At 40.6% G+C, this 16,473-nt stretch overlaps 1 protein-coding gene across 1 annotated transcript in view; it reads left to right on the forward strand.

The window, feature by feature from the left end:
* The window catches only part of SNX29 (sorting nexin 29), a 454,788-nt gene that overhangs the window by 217,152 nt on the left and 221,163 nt on the right, over positions 1 to 16,473 (forward strand). Inside the window, 1 exon segment of the mRNA XM_073362374.2 lies at positions 12,050 to 12,166. Coding sequence (XP_073218475.1) covers positions 12,050 to 12,166 — 117 coding nt within the window.

Below are 16,473 nucleotides of genomic sequence, written 5' to 3' on the forward strand. Positions count from 1 at the left end.
TATCCTAGTCTTAACTGGAAAATTCTCATTAGAAAGGTAATCATGCTGAATTATTTGTCAAGGAAACCATTTTTTCCTCTTCAAACTAGTTTGAACACCTAGTGTGAAAAAACAGAGTGCTTTCCACTTCCTTCGCAATTAGTATAAAGGCATGCGTGTTGCTACAAGGATGGTATTTCTGTCCATGATCTGTTATGTCTAAATATTTCATCTTGACAAAGTATACCACGTGCATGCATTTTAATTCTCTTCTCAGCACATACAGACATATAAGTAGCAAACATTTTAAAATTAATGTCAAAGCTTTACGTTTGTTTTTCTGAATACTAGGCGACTTCAGGAGAGACTCTTAAAGCACGTTACAGATTAGTTGATTAAACCCAAGAAAAACTCTGTGAGATAGGTACTGTTCCCCATTTTATGGATTGGGAAAACTGAAACTTATTAAACTTATTAAAGGTCAGGAAGCACATCTGCCCTCTAGAATCGGTATGTTCACACAATGAGGGTGTTTCTGCTGAAGCCAACCACTTGCAACAATCTGCTCAATTGTCCTTGTAGCTGAAATGGCTGTTGCTGCGGGAAAGATGACCAATGAAGTATCGTGAAAGGGCCATTCCAGTATCCTGCATGTTGGTGGCAAATGTAAAATTGATTCCTGGAATGTTCGAACATTATCCAAAATGGTTCATGCCGTCCTATTCATTAAGTAGTTGAAAGGCCTGAACATTAATATTTGGACTTTGTCAGGTCAGGAAGTGGTGAAAAGAAAGTTGAAGGCTATAAATTTTTGTCCTCAGGCTGCTCTGACAGGTTGCTCCAGCACAGGGTGGCCATTGTGGTTTCACCTAATGTCTGAGGGATATTGCAGGGTTGCCAGGTGATTAATGTGCGTGACTTATCAGTATCCAATTCCATACCATCATCACTGTATCTAATCCCATTAGTGCCAAGGCCAGAAGCTAAAGTTAATCCTTAGTGAAACTCCAAGAAGAGATGCTATCATGATCTTGGGCGACTTTAATGTGCAAGTAGGAAAGGATAATGTCACCCGGGCAAGCACGCTCAGGAGGCTAAGTATCAGGCAGAAGAAAAGGAATGGCCAGGAACTGCTGGAATTTGTGGCTGCCAATGACTTAGTGATCACTGACTCCTCCTTCTGTCACCCAAAATTTACAAGCAGTTCTGGTACAGCCCAAATTGTTGGCAGTCAACTGTCATGGATGTATGATTTTGCAGAGGCTCTGAACTTGACATTGACCTTTGGCTTCTGATGACAAAAGTGTGCCTCCAACTTTGAAGACAGCCAGTTAATAGGCCAAAATTAGTCTGGTTGAATCAGAAGCTCTCATTAAAATTCAGCTATCAGATGGCTTTGTGTTCTGCAGTGCTTAAGGCTATTGAAGCATTAGAGGTGGAAGTCTGACTCCCTCTGTCATCTGACGAGGAATGGTGTTTTTGAAGTCATCATTGATGACCCCTACCAGCTCATGATTGGGAACTCAGCCCTTTAAACATCCTCCATGGATCAGTGAGGAGACACTCACTGCAGTTGGAGCTAAGAAAAAAGTGGGGCCACAATTTGAGTCTTCAAACACATCAGTCAAAAGCAAAGGCTGATTGAGTTTGCCTTTAGAATGTCATCAAGTCATTGTGTAAGAAAGATAGGGAATCCTGGTGTCAACTGTGGCAACCAGTTTAGAACAAGCTGTTGCCAGGCTCTCTTTCCACACCCTCTGTTCAACTTTGTGGTGGTTGTAGGAGAAAGTGACACCAGCTTGGCAGGGAAAGCATTGGGATGACCATATTAAGCCAGAGTCTGAATAATCAGTTACATTAATAGGAAGATCATTTTAAGATGCTCCTCAATTGTTTGTCTCCTGTAGTCCCTCTACCATTTGAAGAGAGGCAGGAAGTTATGGTAGAGCCACGCTTCCTTCAGCCAAGACGATCTAGTGAACTAATATCACATCTGATGATGAAAGAAGAATATTGTTCTGCTTTTGTTTAAAAGGGTGATAAGGCCAAATGTAGCAATATATATTATGTTGTTGGTCCCAGGGAAAGCCTTTGCTTCCTTGCTGGTGTCTTGAATCAACAATCCACTTCATGGCAAAGGCTGGGATGATACTGAGTGTGGCTTTAGTCCTGGTCATTTCCTGTGGACTAGATGTTTACCTTGAGACAGTTTTTTGAGATGATGGCTGAATTTAATAAGTGGTGCTCTGCACTTTTTTGTGACGTTTGGTCAGGCCTTTGATTCAGTGCATTGAGATGTCAACACTTATGTAGCAGCAGCTGTTGCATGCATGTAGCAGCATGTTGCATGCCCTTCAGTGTCATCTGTAGGGACATTGTGACATCAAGCTTGCAACAAAGCTGCAGATCTAATGAAGCAAGGTTATAGTAATGTGGGTGCAGAGGATGGTTGATATTTTCAATTCTCGTCATCTTCATCAGCTGCTCCATGTCAAGTGGCACAACAAGATCAGAAATTCAGATATCTGAATCTGAACTGAGCAGCTGCCTCCATCAGCACTGGTTTGATTTTGGCAGCTTTCTTGGTATGGACATGTTTATAGAATGGAAGACCATTGAATTCTGAAGTGTGTGTACCAAGGAATGTTGTCGTCAGGTGGGCAACAAAAGCTTTTGTGGTGTGATAAGATTGCCAGTGATGGACATAAGTTGAATATACTTAGACTTAGCCAGAGATTGGTCTGGGTGACACTCGATGTGCAAGGAGGCCACCTCCCTTTGGGATTCTTTTATAATTCTTTTGACTCTTCCCCAGCAGAGGAGACAAAGACTTTTTTCAGCCCAACTTCATGTGTATGCCGAAAATGATTGATTAAAGAGGCAAGATTCTCCCTCCTCATTTGAGGAGCTAATATGACTGCTCCAACCTTTCTACTGGTCTAGAAAGTAAGAGAAAAAGTTTTGTGATTTGACTTTCTAAATTTGAAATCACTTTGATATCAATTCAGTAGTGATACCACTACTCCTAAGAGCATTCTACACCAAAAAAATTAAAAATTCTACACACAATATTTTAAAATGCTGCAAAATTCTGCAAATTTTATTTGTCAAATAAATATGGAGACTCCAGCTTGGCACTGGGGAGCACAGGCAACTCGTGGCACAGAGGTGGGAGATCACCCAATCTGACACAGCGCAAGAAGTGGGCCTGTCCCAGAAACACCCCAGGGTCCTGCCCCCGCTGTGACAGGTGCACCAGGTGTGGGCAGGCAGGCTCAGAAATGCAGCATTCAAGTGTGGAGGGGGTCTCTGTGTGGGGAGATCTGGGTGCAGGGGGGATCTGGATGCATAGGGGCTTGGGGGGGGTTCTGGGTGCAGTGGTAATGGAACTCTGCAGGGGGGACCAGATGAAGGTGGTTGACGTTCAGTGGGATGGGGGTCTGGGTGTGGAGGGTATAGAGCTCAGCAGGGGGATCTGGGTGTGGGGGCTCAGTGGGGTGGTGATCCATGTGCAGCTGGTTGGGGTTTAGTAGGGTGGGGATCTGGGTACGGGTGGTTTGTCAGGGTTGTCCAGGTGTAGGGGAAGTGGGGCTCGTCGGGGTGTGTGTGTGTGTGAGTGAGAGGGAGGCTCGGTGGGAGGGTCTGGGTATGATGGGCTCTGGATGCATTGGGATTGGGTGGATGGGGGAACAGCTCCCTGTACAGTGATCCCTATTCCTCCAGCTGAGGAACAATGGGTGCAGGAAGCGTGGGGAAATGGGGGAGAGTTTGCAGAGCTTCCTGTAGCTGGGGGAGAAATCTGGGGGTGGGTCTGACATGGCCCTGGATGCTGTGCAGGGGAAGAGGAAGTCCTGTCCTCCCCAGAGCAGCCAGGACTAACAGCTGAGTCCAGTGCAGGGTAGGAGCCACTAGCTGGGTCTTCTCCAGTTCCACCCCCTGCCCCACAGTGATTTACCTCTCTGCTGGCTACCTTTGGCACCCGAAACATATTGCTGGGGAGAGTCATATGACCGCTCTTGTGGCTTTCCTTTGCTTCCCCATCAGAAAGTCATTTTTCTGTGGGGTAGCAAAGAAATTTTAGGGAGACATAAAGTCTGCGCATGTGCAAGTGGTGCAGAACTTCTCCAGGAGTACACCACTGAGCTGTTTGGCTAGTCATAGGCATCTTTTAAAATTGGCTTTTCATGAACTTTTCAAAGTTTTGGACCATATCATAGATTGCTGAAGATGCTCTTTTTCTAATTTGCATCTCCAGTGTTCTGCACCAATGTAATCTGCTAAGGATATCAAAGTTAGAGCACATACCCAGTGTTATGGAGCTACTATACCAAACAAGTATAGTTGAAACCGCTTCAAATTTGTTGTGAGCAGTATTTCCTGATTCAATTTTTAAAATTAAAAAATCCAGAGTACATTTCTGCTCAAAACTGATTAGTCTGTTGACCCTAGATAGAAATATATCACATTTTAGTTTTTAGGAATAAAAAAAATTAGGCCACCTGTTAGTAAAAATGTAATCTGAGAATATCAAACCATTTGTTGGGCAACTGTGAATGTCAGTGATATCAGTAACTTAAACAATGGAAAAATCTATCAAGCAGAATAAATAAAACCTTTAATCATATTCATATGTGCACAACAATGAATTTCTTGATATTAACATAGTCTTGGAGTACTTCCTATCAATCAAATTGAGTCTTAAGATAAACCCTTAGTATATCTTAATAGCCTCAGATAGCTTATGTCAAAACAGAATACAGGTTTTTGTGGTATTTCATTGTGGCAGAATTAGAGGTCATGTTGTTGGACTTTTAAGATCAATACATTGATTCCAAGAAGTAAATTTAAAGAGATTATGATGTGACTATGTGACCTGGTGTGTGTCATCCCAGAGGAGTGCTGACAGCAGCACCTGCCTCCACCTAGGGACATTTTGTGAATGGCCAAAACAATCTGTGACTGGGATCCTGGTGGGAGCCAGCTGAGGTCACTCAGTTAGGGTGAACTGCAAAGAATGGGGCAGACAAATCCCAAAGCTGGTGGATATTTCAATACTTAGATTTACCAAGCCAGCACTAAAAAGCTTCTGTTATACCTTACTGGTTACTCAGAAGTCCACTACACAATTCCCTTAAAGTAACCCAGCCTCAGGCTTCCACCTAATTACCCAAGTCAGATATGATGAAGATTAATTGAAAATCTTATTCACCATATAAAAGAAAAGGTTCTACCAATCCCAAAGGATCGGATGCATTACCTCCCAGATTAATGAATATTCCAAATCTTACCCAAATACACGCTTACAGCCAATTCTTATTAACTAAACTAAAATTTATTAAAAAAGAAAAGAGAGGGAGAGCAGGGTTAAAAGATCAATATACGTACAGATATGAGTCAGTCTTGAGATTAAATTCATAGCAGAGATGGTGAGCTTTGTAGTTGCAAAGAGTTATTTGAGAATTTAGTCCATAGGTTATAGTCCAATATTTATCTTCAGCGCGATCCAGTCAGAGCTGGGATCTCAGTCCTGATGTTCGGGCTTCCGCTGCATGAAACCTCAAGCAGATCTGAGATAAAAAGGATGGGACCCAAAGATCTTTTATACAATTTCAAGCCTTCTTTGACAAGTTGGAGTCCCGTAGCTTACAGTAGGTAATTAGGATGACTTTGAAGTAGGTCCATCACCAGTACTTAGGTATACGAATTAACATAAGTCAATTGCCTGTTTCTCCACCAGTTAGAATAACTCGGAAGAGGTTGCCTAGCCTCACATGTGGTAGATCAGCTGCCGTCCCAGCTGATCCTGATTGGCTAGGCATCAGAATGGCCTGTTCAATTCTTAGACCCAGCTAGGAAAGGACAACCTGCAATGCTTACGAACAGTCAAGGACCTCAGTTGAGGGGAGGAGCTGAAGATGGGCAGTTTGTTTTGGTGACCGGTGCTGGCACAATGGAGACTCCTCGTGGAATTGGAGGGAAACCTTGGGAGCCATCATTCTGTGGAAGAGTAGGAAGGAACGGAGAGTAAGAGGGACAGAAGACCCTTTTGTTTATGCTGAGTTTGGGACTATTGTCTGAGTTTAGCAGCACCTTGCTGGGTAGTGCCAAGAGAGACTGTTGCCTGGGGAGACTTTCCGGGGGGGGGGAACCGAGGCAAAGTGAATAGTGTCAGGATGGGCCCACAACGGGACACTACAGAGTCTGACCCTGCCACAGTATCTTTTCAAACTCATTGATTGAAAAGGTGAACTGTCATTTATTTCTTTCAAAAAGATATTAGAATGTTTTCCAAAACTAAATCATTTTATGTTTTCTATCCTTTACAAATTCTATTTGGTACAGAGGAATAGCATGCTAGATGTAAAAGTAGCATTCTAGTGTGGTATGATATCATATAATACGATTTCTTAATTGGGTTAGTTAATTGTTGATTTAGCAAATCTTAGTTTTACAGATGCTGAAAAATTATATTGAGCAAATCAGTAACAAAGTGTATGAGAGAGACGCTCTTGTTGGCGAAAAGATTGAAGTCAGCAGGGACATTTTCAGTAATTACATACCCAGTTACTTGAATTAGATTTAATGTAACATTTTGGCTTATCATAATGAGTGATAATTACTAACATACTATGAAATCAGGTAAATTAAGTTGTACAACATGAGAAAAATGAGGTCTTTCTTGCTACCACTTTTATTGATCAAGTAAAAATACATTAATATTAAAAAAAGAAAAAAGTTTAATGTAGTGCTACACTGAGAATCCAGAGGTAACTGTGTATAGTTTATCTAATTTTATTTGTGTGTTTTAAGTTACAGTATATGCTTTATAACATTTGTCACAGTACAGTACATATATGAAAATGATTAATCTTCATTTTTTTCAGATGTTTTATTCTCATTCCTTTGGTTGAGATAAAAAAAAATCAATGATATCATGAGAATGTGTTGTTTACATCCCATACTCAGATGAATAGAATGTTACTCTTTTTTTTTAATCTCTCCAGAAAAATCTGTAGATTCCTCTTTCTTAAAATAGCCTATTGAACTCCTCAGGCCAAACTAATAACTAATAGACCAAAATCGAGAGAGGCCAAGGAGATGAGGTCCACAGGAGGCCGGAGCTTTTGTGGAAACACAAGGCTGCTTCCCTTAGATCTTTGGGGATTCACTACCTGTTACCCAACCCAATAATATATATGGGAGCTCATGTGGAGTTTCCTCCCCCATCCCAAACTTCTTTCTTGAAGTTTCTCATACGAGAAGACCGTCTAAGTGTCCTCTTTGACACTTTTTATTTAGACAGGACTCTCAATGATGTCAGAGGAAGTATTTCTGAATGGAGTACTGTTATATTAATGAGTGTTGTGTCTTTATCATTTTACTATTATTACAGACTGTGTAATTTGCTATTTTCCCATCAGCAGCCCTGGAAATCTGTGACCTTTCATAGTAATTTATAGAATGTCCTATTTGAAAAGTTATATATCTCTGAAGCAAAGACAACTGATCTTAATTATCTGAGCTATGTCTTGTGGGTAGTAATGATATCTTAGGTATAGTATATATGCATATACCCTTTTTGGAGGAAGAGATATGGTTATTGAATGCACATATCTGTGCGCACAGTTAAAAATCATAACAAACCAGGAAATATGAAAGCTAAGTTTCCAACAGTAAAATTAACTTGTTGCATTGCACCTTTGTTATATTTATAATATATTTTCACATCCCTCTCCAACAGATACCAAAAATCAATATATATCTCAGCTTCATCAAACTTTTGCACTCTAATGAAAAACCTGAACAATAACCTCATTCTTTTATATAAATTAGATCAACAGATCAGGTCATCTCACTGTGCATCTGAAATTTATTCTGCCTGATACTACTGAGGTCACTGCTAAAGTTTTGCTTTAGAGTGCAAGTTTGAGGAAGATGAAGTACATATTGCTTTTAGATATCTGTTGGAGATAAAAACAAAAGCCTTATGGATGTCAGATATACTGGGTAAGATAATACAACAGTAGGGTCCAGTAAGTATATTTATTGTCATAAAAGGTATATTAGTGACTTATTTTTAATTAGTTCATCCCACTTGGTCCAAGAGTTTTCCCTATTACACAGATTGTTCAGTTGTTAATCTAGTGCAGGAAGTAAATTCATTCCACTTTTGTTAATTCTTTTATACTATCAAGTGCATTTCATACAGTGGGTACATGTATGTGCCACCATACTGGTGAAGTATATGTGAAGTACACTCTCTGCATTCTAAAGGACTAATAGGTGTATCTAGCTTTGTTTAATTTCATGTAATCGAGTTATTTGTATTGCCAATAATTTTCAATTTGTAATTAAATCTGATTTGATTGGTTCTGTCCAGTAGAAGCGAGAGAAAAGATCTGTTAAGGCCACAACCTGTCTTCACCCAGCAGATTGATGTTTGCTTCCTCCTTGTGGCTTTTTAAATTATTATTATTATGTTTCTGTGTTCAAGCTACAATACCTCTTCACTTCCTTTCTGTTGAGGTTAGTAGGACTACTCATGTGCTTGTAGTTAAGCATGTCTTTAAATTCTTTGCCAGATTGTGCCAAAATGCTGAGCACCTCACAGGATTCACCCCTAAATTAAATCACAGTTTACTACAGCTTAATCAGACCTCTCCCAGAATTTTCTTTTTCTTAGTCTTTTTGGCAACTGTTGGAGAATTGGTATAGTGGGCCCCAGTGTCCATACTGCACCATAAAGCCTTTCCAGATTTATTTTCTCATTCAGTGAAACCAAGGAATGCTTTAGCCATCATTCTAGCTGATGCCTTAGCTTAAATCGTACCAAAGTGCTCTTGTTAAAATGGTTGGATTTTCAAAATCGACAGAAGCTGAGTCTTGCCCTGCTCTATTAATGCATATCACCAATCTCGCAACAGTAGAAGTCTGTTGAGAAAGGTTGTGTGTGTTTGTGAGAGAGAGAGAAAGAGAGAGAGATGGCATTAAAAGCAAAAATATCAGCATTGGAAATACTGTGTACTGGGTAGCTTTATGGACACTGTCACAATTCCCACTTCATTTGAAGATACAGAGTTTAGCAAACTTCTTCAAGCTGCTATCAGAAATTATCTCTCTGGATTTTAGGGGAGGACTGGACCTTTTTTATGATCCCATGCTGTTTCCTCTGAAGTACTAATATTAACTGTGGTCCTTTCTTCACCATTCCATTATCTTCACTCTGCCTCTTCCCTTATTCTGTGTTTGTTGCATGGCAAATATCTGATGGTGAGATTCTGCATTATATTCATGTCTCTGTTATTTGGGGAGGGGGGGCTTGCATCCTTTTTCTGCTGGGTATAAACAAGCCAGTAAATTAAAAATCAACCTCTTTCTGCATTAGTCAAGTCAAGGACTGCAAAAATGCCACTTTTTAAAATGCTGCAGGTAATTACATTATTGGTAATTAACAGTTTTGGAAAGCTGTTCCATAGGATCAGATCAGAGTCTTGGTTTTATGATTTCCACAGGTAATTCCAGATGGTTCTTTGATTAATGGATTAATATGAAAGTGTGTTAGTCCTATGATTTTAACAGAAACGTAATATGTCAAATTATAGAGGACCACATATTGCAGATGCTGCTTATTTAAAATATTAATGTGGTTTTAAGATCTCTGTTGATCAGATTGTATAGTTTTAATTGCATATTAGTGGCTATTAGTGTTCCTTAAAAATGCATAGCGTTAAAGCAGCTTTTGAAAACTAGACTTTGAAAACCTGTACCTCTGAGAGGCATTTGGAGGATCTTTATGCATCAATGCGTCAGTGTGATTTTCGTTCACCTTTTTCTTTCATATGCCTTCTGGAGAAACAAAGAGTATTTTTCTAAGTAATTGGATTATCCTGGATCATTTATTGCTATTCCAAAGAAGTATTCAGTCCTCTTAGGAGCCAGACAAATATGTAAGAGAAAAAAGTAGATATTGAAAAGAGGTAAATAGATAGCTTATTTGAGACAAAGCACTGACTGTTCTGAAGTTCTAACTGTAAACAGAAACACCAGGAAATGAAATAGTCCCTTAGCCACCTGTGACAGAGGTGGATTTCAAACTAAACAGCCTGACATGGAGTTATTGGTAGAGGTATGGCAGGGTGACATGCACAGAATTAATGGCATTAATTCATTATTTAAAGTGGTAGATATTAACAGTTTTGTTAGTGATGTCTATAGTAGTCACTTGTGAAGAAGTAGACATTTTAACATCACTTGTGCCTAATCAGAGACTACTATGTATGAGAGCAGGTCTACACTTAAAACACTGCATTGGCTCTCCTGTTGACCTAGCACAGTCTATATAGGGTGTTAGGTCGGTATAACAATGTTGCTCAGGGGTGTGGATTTTTCACACCCCCTGAGTGATGTAGCTATACCGATACAGGTCTGTAGTATAGACCTGGCTTTAGATAAGATGCAGAAATTGTGTTTTTAAGTATCTTTTATTTTGACTAAAATAAGCTTACTAATTTACTAGCAAGTGTTTGAAGTTAAACAGCCTTCATCAAGATCGATGTTCAGTGAACAGTTGGGATATCAAAACATAATGCCATAGTTGTTAAGTCTTAATGTTGGAAGTCTTAATGTTTTGATCTTATCAAAAGAAGCCAGAATAGAGTAATTAATTAGGAAGTCTCTATTAAATCAAATGAGGCTGAGGAGTGAGCACCTCTAATAGGATTAAGTAGAACAGAAAAGTAGTGAATACAGAAACAAGGGCAATGAATTAAAATTGCACACAACAAGCAAACAACTAATATACAATTAAGTGCACAAAATATATTAATACAGTGTTAAGGTTTCCTAGTTTAAAAAGTCAGAAAGTTCAAAACTGAAGTGTCAACTCAACCATATTACAAGTTTTTCATATTTTGTTATCTATAATTTAAAATTAAGAATGTTAAGTGTCGAACTTCTTATTTAACCACACAAGCAACGATAGAAGTTCCTATGTATGTTCTACTGAGTTAACATTAGTATGAGAACCTTCGCTTTTGCATTTTCTGGTAATTTTAAAGTTCGTCCCATAGCACCAAAACTAAGAGAGCGAGTGGTTAGTTCAGTCTTTGTGACCATTTAATAATTCACAATTTGCTGAGGTTCCCACAATTGTTTGCACATTGGTGACAGAGTAAACTAAGAACTGACCTTAGCCCAACTCTTTGTCCGCACCAGAAGAAAGAGAGGAGGCCATGGATGTAGTTTAATTAGGCTACAATAATATCTGGGAGTATCCAGCAACAATTGTACAGTGAGGGAAGGAGCGGATTGTCTCCCTGCTTTTCCAGACGTAGGAGCCCCAAACCCTCTTACTCAGTTGCCTTAAGAGATGCTTTCCTTGAAATCCTTTTCCAATCTATTTTGTCCAATAACAGTATATCTTCTATAATGTACCTGCACTGGATATCCACTGTAAGTTTTATATATTAAGTTGTGACATAGCCTGCCTCCCACCCCCTGTGGGGAAGTGTAAAAAAACCCACTCCGCTTTGACAGGTTGGCAGCGATGGAAACATTCCTTTCCAGTCTCCCAAGTAAAAGGGCAACTAGTGTAATGCCCACAGCCGATCAAAAGGGAACCCAGTTGCTATTCCAAGTTCGTGGGTGGGTGCTGGCAGCCCAATCCTGGTAAAGAGGGCCTCTACAGAGCTGTATCATGTGAATTACTATGCTGTTGGTCACTTGTCACCCACCTTTCTCAGATACAGGATATAAAGTTTGAACTGAAATGTTGTGTGATCAAAGTAGATCTCAGTATCTGCATTATAATTGCAAGGTAACCTGGTATGAGTCAGACCAAGATTTTTATGTGTTGTAACAGCATTTGTCTGTCTGCGTCATTAATGTTACTGTCCAAACTACTGCATTAACAATACTATGCATTAATTAGGAAATACTTATTTTGGGTTTTACAGGAACTGTATACATGGATATGAAACTATATTGTTGATCTTCTCAATACAGCGAGAAATGTCTTCATCTTAGGAGATTTGTTCTCTTCTATCTTACATTTTGGTTGTATGTCTTTCAGGTGGCAGAAATGCATGGGGAGCTTATAGAATTCAATGAGCGACTACACCGTGCTTTGATGGCTAAAGAAGCTCTTGTATCCCAAATGAGACAGGAACTCATTGATTTGAGAGGGCCAGTAAGTGTGTTTGTGTATTTCACAGCTTGCTTATTCTCTAATTTTCAAAATATACCACAGCGTAATAGTTTTAGAAGTGTTTCCCATTGGTAAAGGTCACTTAAAATAAAATGGAACTTGTTTTATAAAGATTAATGTGGTTAATAATACATCTGTCAATAACTCATGACCTCTAGTCTCTTTCTTTGTTGTTTATCTCGTCTTTAGCAGAATTCGTTACCAGAAATTGAAAAAGAATGGTAAAATTAAATTGGCATTTGAACCAAGAACTTATAAATTGTCCTTTATCTTTATTACTAATCTGAATTTTTTATACTGAAAAGTTGGCACAATAGATCTAGAGTAAATATAATTGGCAGGTTTTCAAGTAGCAGGTTACATGTATTACCTATAAATGTTCAGACATCTATAGTCAATGTATTCTGAAAATGCTTTATAACATTCCTAGGGCAATTCAATTTTTCAAACATAAGATAAAGACTTTTGGAAAGAATATAAAGGCAAAGTATTTCAGGCATGGACTGATAAATATAAATAATTATGTTATATACTAGGCAATTGAAATAAAAGATGCTAAGGCATTAGAGACAGTGTGTTGAGTTTCTCAAACAAAAAAGGGCAGGATAAAAAGGAAAATAGAAATGAGACAAACACAATCTGTAGGAAGTTCCAGAGCTTCACCTTCACATTGTCTGAGTACACCGCAAGGAGGACAAGAGACACTTGTTATGTATTTTAATCTGGCTGCAACTTTATTATATAGATGTCTGGGACTACCTGGCAGATAAAGTGTACAGTGCAGGCATATCCATGTTTATTCAGATCAATTCTCCAGGGCTTCCACCAGCCCCCCTTTTTCCATCCAGGTCCCCCAGCCGACCCATGGCTTGGACCTTACCATCCACCACCCTCGTAAAAGGGTTAAGGTGGGCTGTGAGAACTGGCGGTGGGGGGGAAAAGGCGGAAGGAGGTTGGCTCCCTGCTGTACCAATCAGAGAAGTCCTCAACCCCCTCCCCCATTCTGTTCCTTTATCCAGTACCTTCTTTTAAGTCCTTTACCAGGCCATTTATCTGGTCAGTGGCTGCCTTCCCTATGGAGTACCTGCACTGAACATCCGCCCAACCTTACAAAATAAGTTGCGACATATGGCCTATCACCTTTTCTTCTCACCAGAAAAGGTCTTCCTTCACACCTACTATGGGGAGGGCGAAAAAACCTCACTCCACCAAAGCCACTTCAGGTGGTGTGGGAAAAATTCCTTCTGAGCCCCCCTTTAAAAGGAGCAACTAGCGTAATGCCCACAGCAGGTCCTAACCCAGCCTGCCATTCGCCTCCACTAGGGGACGGGGGGTGGGTGCTGGCTTCTGCGCTGCCTGGAACAAAGAGACTTGCCCCACCCAGTTTCATACCTTTATGCCCTTCGGACCTCACATTCCTGTGGGGGTGAGTCATTGCTGCAAAGCTGACCACCAAGCACCTTTTTTACAGCATTGCTGCAAAGCTGACCTCCTTCCTCCCCCCCCCCCCGATCCCCTACCTTAAAGCAGAACTGTCCTTCCTGAGTAAGCCCCAGAAAAACTCTGCCCCACCTTAGTTGTGGTGCAGTCATATGCAGCAACTGCTGGGCTGTACTTGCCACGTCTTCCTACACAATCTCTGAATTCTGCCTCCCTCCCCAGCTACGGTTCCTCAGCTCCCAATTCTTTGAATACTCTTGCTATATAGTCTATCTCCACTCCGCATTATAATGCTATATTTCCACTCCCAAACTCCAGAATGCTCTGTTACTGGTTTCTTCCTCCTGACTATCTAACCCTCCTTTCTTTTTCCGACTCCCTTGAGGGCAGCCAGTCATGTTGCCAACCACCTCATGAGCACTCTTCCCCCTTTTGGGATCATTTAGCACTCTTTTCCCAAGTTTGGGACAAATGGTTGCTCAACATCATTCACCATGGCTATCCGATCTAATTTGTCGTGCTACCTCCTCTAAAACCCCCCTCCATATCCCTTCTCAGGGACCACTCTCATGACAGCATTCTGACCCAAGAAGTGAATTCTTGCTACAGTGGGAAGTGGTAGAATGCGTTCCCACAGAATATCAAGGAATGTGGTTCTATTTGACTTACTTCCTCATACATAAGAAGGAGACCAGTCTTCGACCTCCATCATCTCAATCCCCTCGTCCACAAATTCAAGTTGGCAGCTATTATCCCATCCATAGAAAAAGACGTGATTTATTGCTCTTGATATGTAGGATACCTATTTTCACATCAATATCCATCTGACCAACAGATGCTTCTTGCGATTCATAGTCAGCACCTACCATTTCCAATACAGGGTACTCCCCTTCAAAATAGCCACTGCTTCCAGAGTCTTCACCAAAGTAGCTTATATCAGACGTTTTGTGGTCCTGGTGTTTCCGTATCTCGACGTCTGGCTCCTAGGTTGCACGGTCCAGGCACGAAGCCCAAGTTTCAAACTCCATGTTATTCCTCCTCCTTTCGTTCCTCAGAGTCAGCATCAGTGTTGAAAAATCGATCCTAGACCCCACACAATCCCTGGATTTGATAGGAGCCACCATCAGTTCAGGCACAGCATGGGCCTGCCAACCAAGGAACAGGTTCCAGGCAATGGGAGAAATTATAATTCTCATTATCAACAATCCTTATGTACCGGCCAGGACTTGCCTTCTTGGCCACATGCCTTCATGTACATACATGACTGCCTTTGCTTGACTCCACCTTCACTGCCTCCAGAAGTGACTCCAGACAGTTTACTCACCAAAATATCACTCCATGGACCTTATGGACGGTCCCTGACAGAGTGCTGTCATCCCTTCAGTGGTGGACAGATCCATGTTACATTTGCTTAGGGGTTCCCCGCTTTCCAGACAAGATGATCATCACCTACACATCCCTTGTAGGCTGGGAAAAACACATGGATGATTATGTGACACAGGGAATGTGGTCTCCTTGAGAATCCAGGATGCACATCAATATCCTGGAACTCTGAGCTGTAAGGAAAGTATGCCGATCCTTTCTTCCATTCATCCATTCCCATCTTGTTCTCATCATGACAGAATACACCACCCCTATTTTCTACATTAACAAACAGGGGCATGAGATCTACTGCTTTATGCGCAGAAGCAGTCAATCTCTGGAATTGGTGCATCACTCACTATAAGAACACAAGAACAGCCATACTGGGTCAGACCAAAGCTCCATCTAATCTAGTATCCTGTCTTGCAATAATGGCCAATGCCAGGTGCCCCAGAGGGAATGAACAGGACAGGTAATCATCAAGTGATCCATTCCCTGTCACCCATTCCCAGCTTCTGGCAATCAGAGGCTAGGGACACCATTACTGCCCATCCTAATGGACGTATCCTCCATGCATTTATCTAGTTCTTTTTTGAACCCTGTTATAGACTTTGACTTCAAAATCCTCTGGCAAAGAGTTCTACAGGTTGACTGTGCATTCTGAGATGAAATACTTCCTTTTGTTTATTTTAAACTTGCTGCCCATTAATTTCATTTGGTGACCGCCTAGTCCTTGTTTAGGAGAAGAAGTAAATAAAATTTCCTTGTTTACTTTCTCCATACCAGTAGTGATTTTATAGACCTCTATCATATCCCAGCTTAGTCGTCTCTTTTCCAAGCTGAAAAGTCAAGTTTTATTAATCTCTACTCATATGGCAGCCATTCCATACCCCTAATCATTTTTGTTGCTCTTTTCTTAACATTTTCCAATTCCAATACATTTTTTTTGAGATGGGACGACCACATCTGGACACAGTATTCAAGACATGGGCATACCAGGGAATTATATAGAGGCAATATGATTTTTTTTATCATATTATTTATCCCTTTCTTAATGATTCCCAACATTTTGACACTTACTTGAGTGGATGTTTTCAGAAAATTATCCACAATGACTCCCAAGATCTCTTTCTTGAGAGGTAACAGCTAATTTAGACCCCATCATTTTATATGTATAGTTGGGATTATGTTTTTCAGTGTGCATTACTTTGCGTTTATCAACATTGAATTTCATGGGCCATTTTGTTGCCCAATCACCCAGTTTTGTGAGACCAGATACTTTTGTCCGCAGCCTATCTTTCCGGGACACAGAATGTGCTCACAGCTTCAGTCAGCAGAGATTTTGTGATCGACCACAAGTGGGACCTTCACAATTCGATAGTACACAACATTTTCACCTGATGGGGGATTCCAAAGAAATCTTCGCCTTGCATATAAACAGCAAATGCATCCTCTACTGCTCCAGGGAAGGTCTTGGCCACCAGTCT

The sequence above is a fragment of the Lepidochelys kempii genome, chromosome 10 (assembly GCF_965140285.1).
Source record: "Lepidochelys kempii isolate rLepKem1 chromosome 10, rLepKem1.hap1, whole genome shotgun sequence".
NCBI classification, from domain to species: Eukaryota; Metazoa; Chordata; order Testudines; family Cheloniidae; genus Lepidochelys; species Lepidochelys kempii.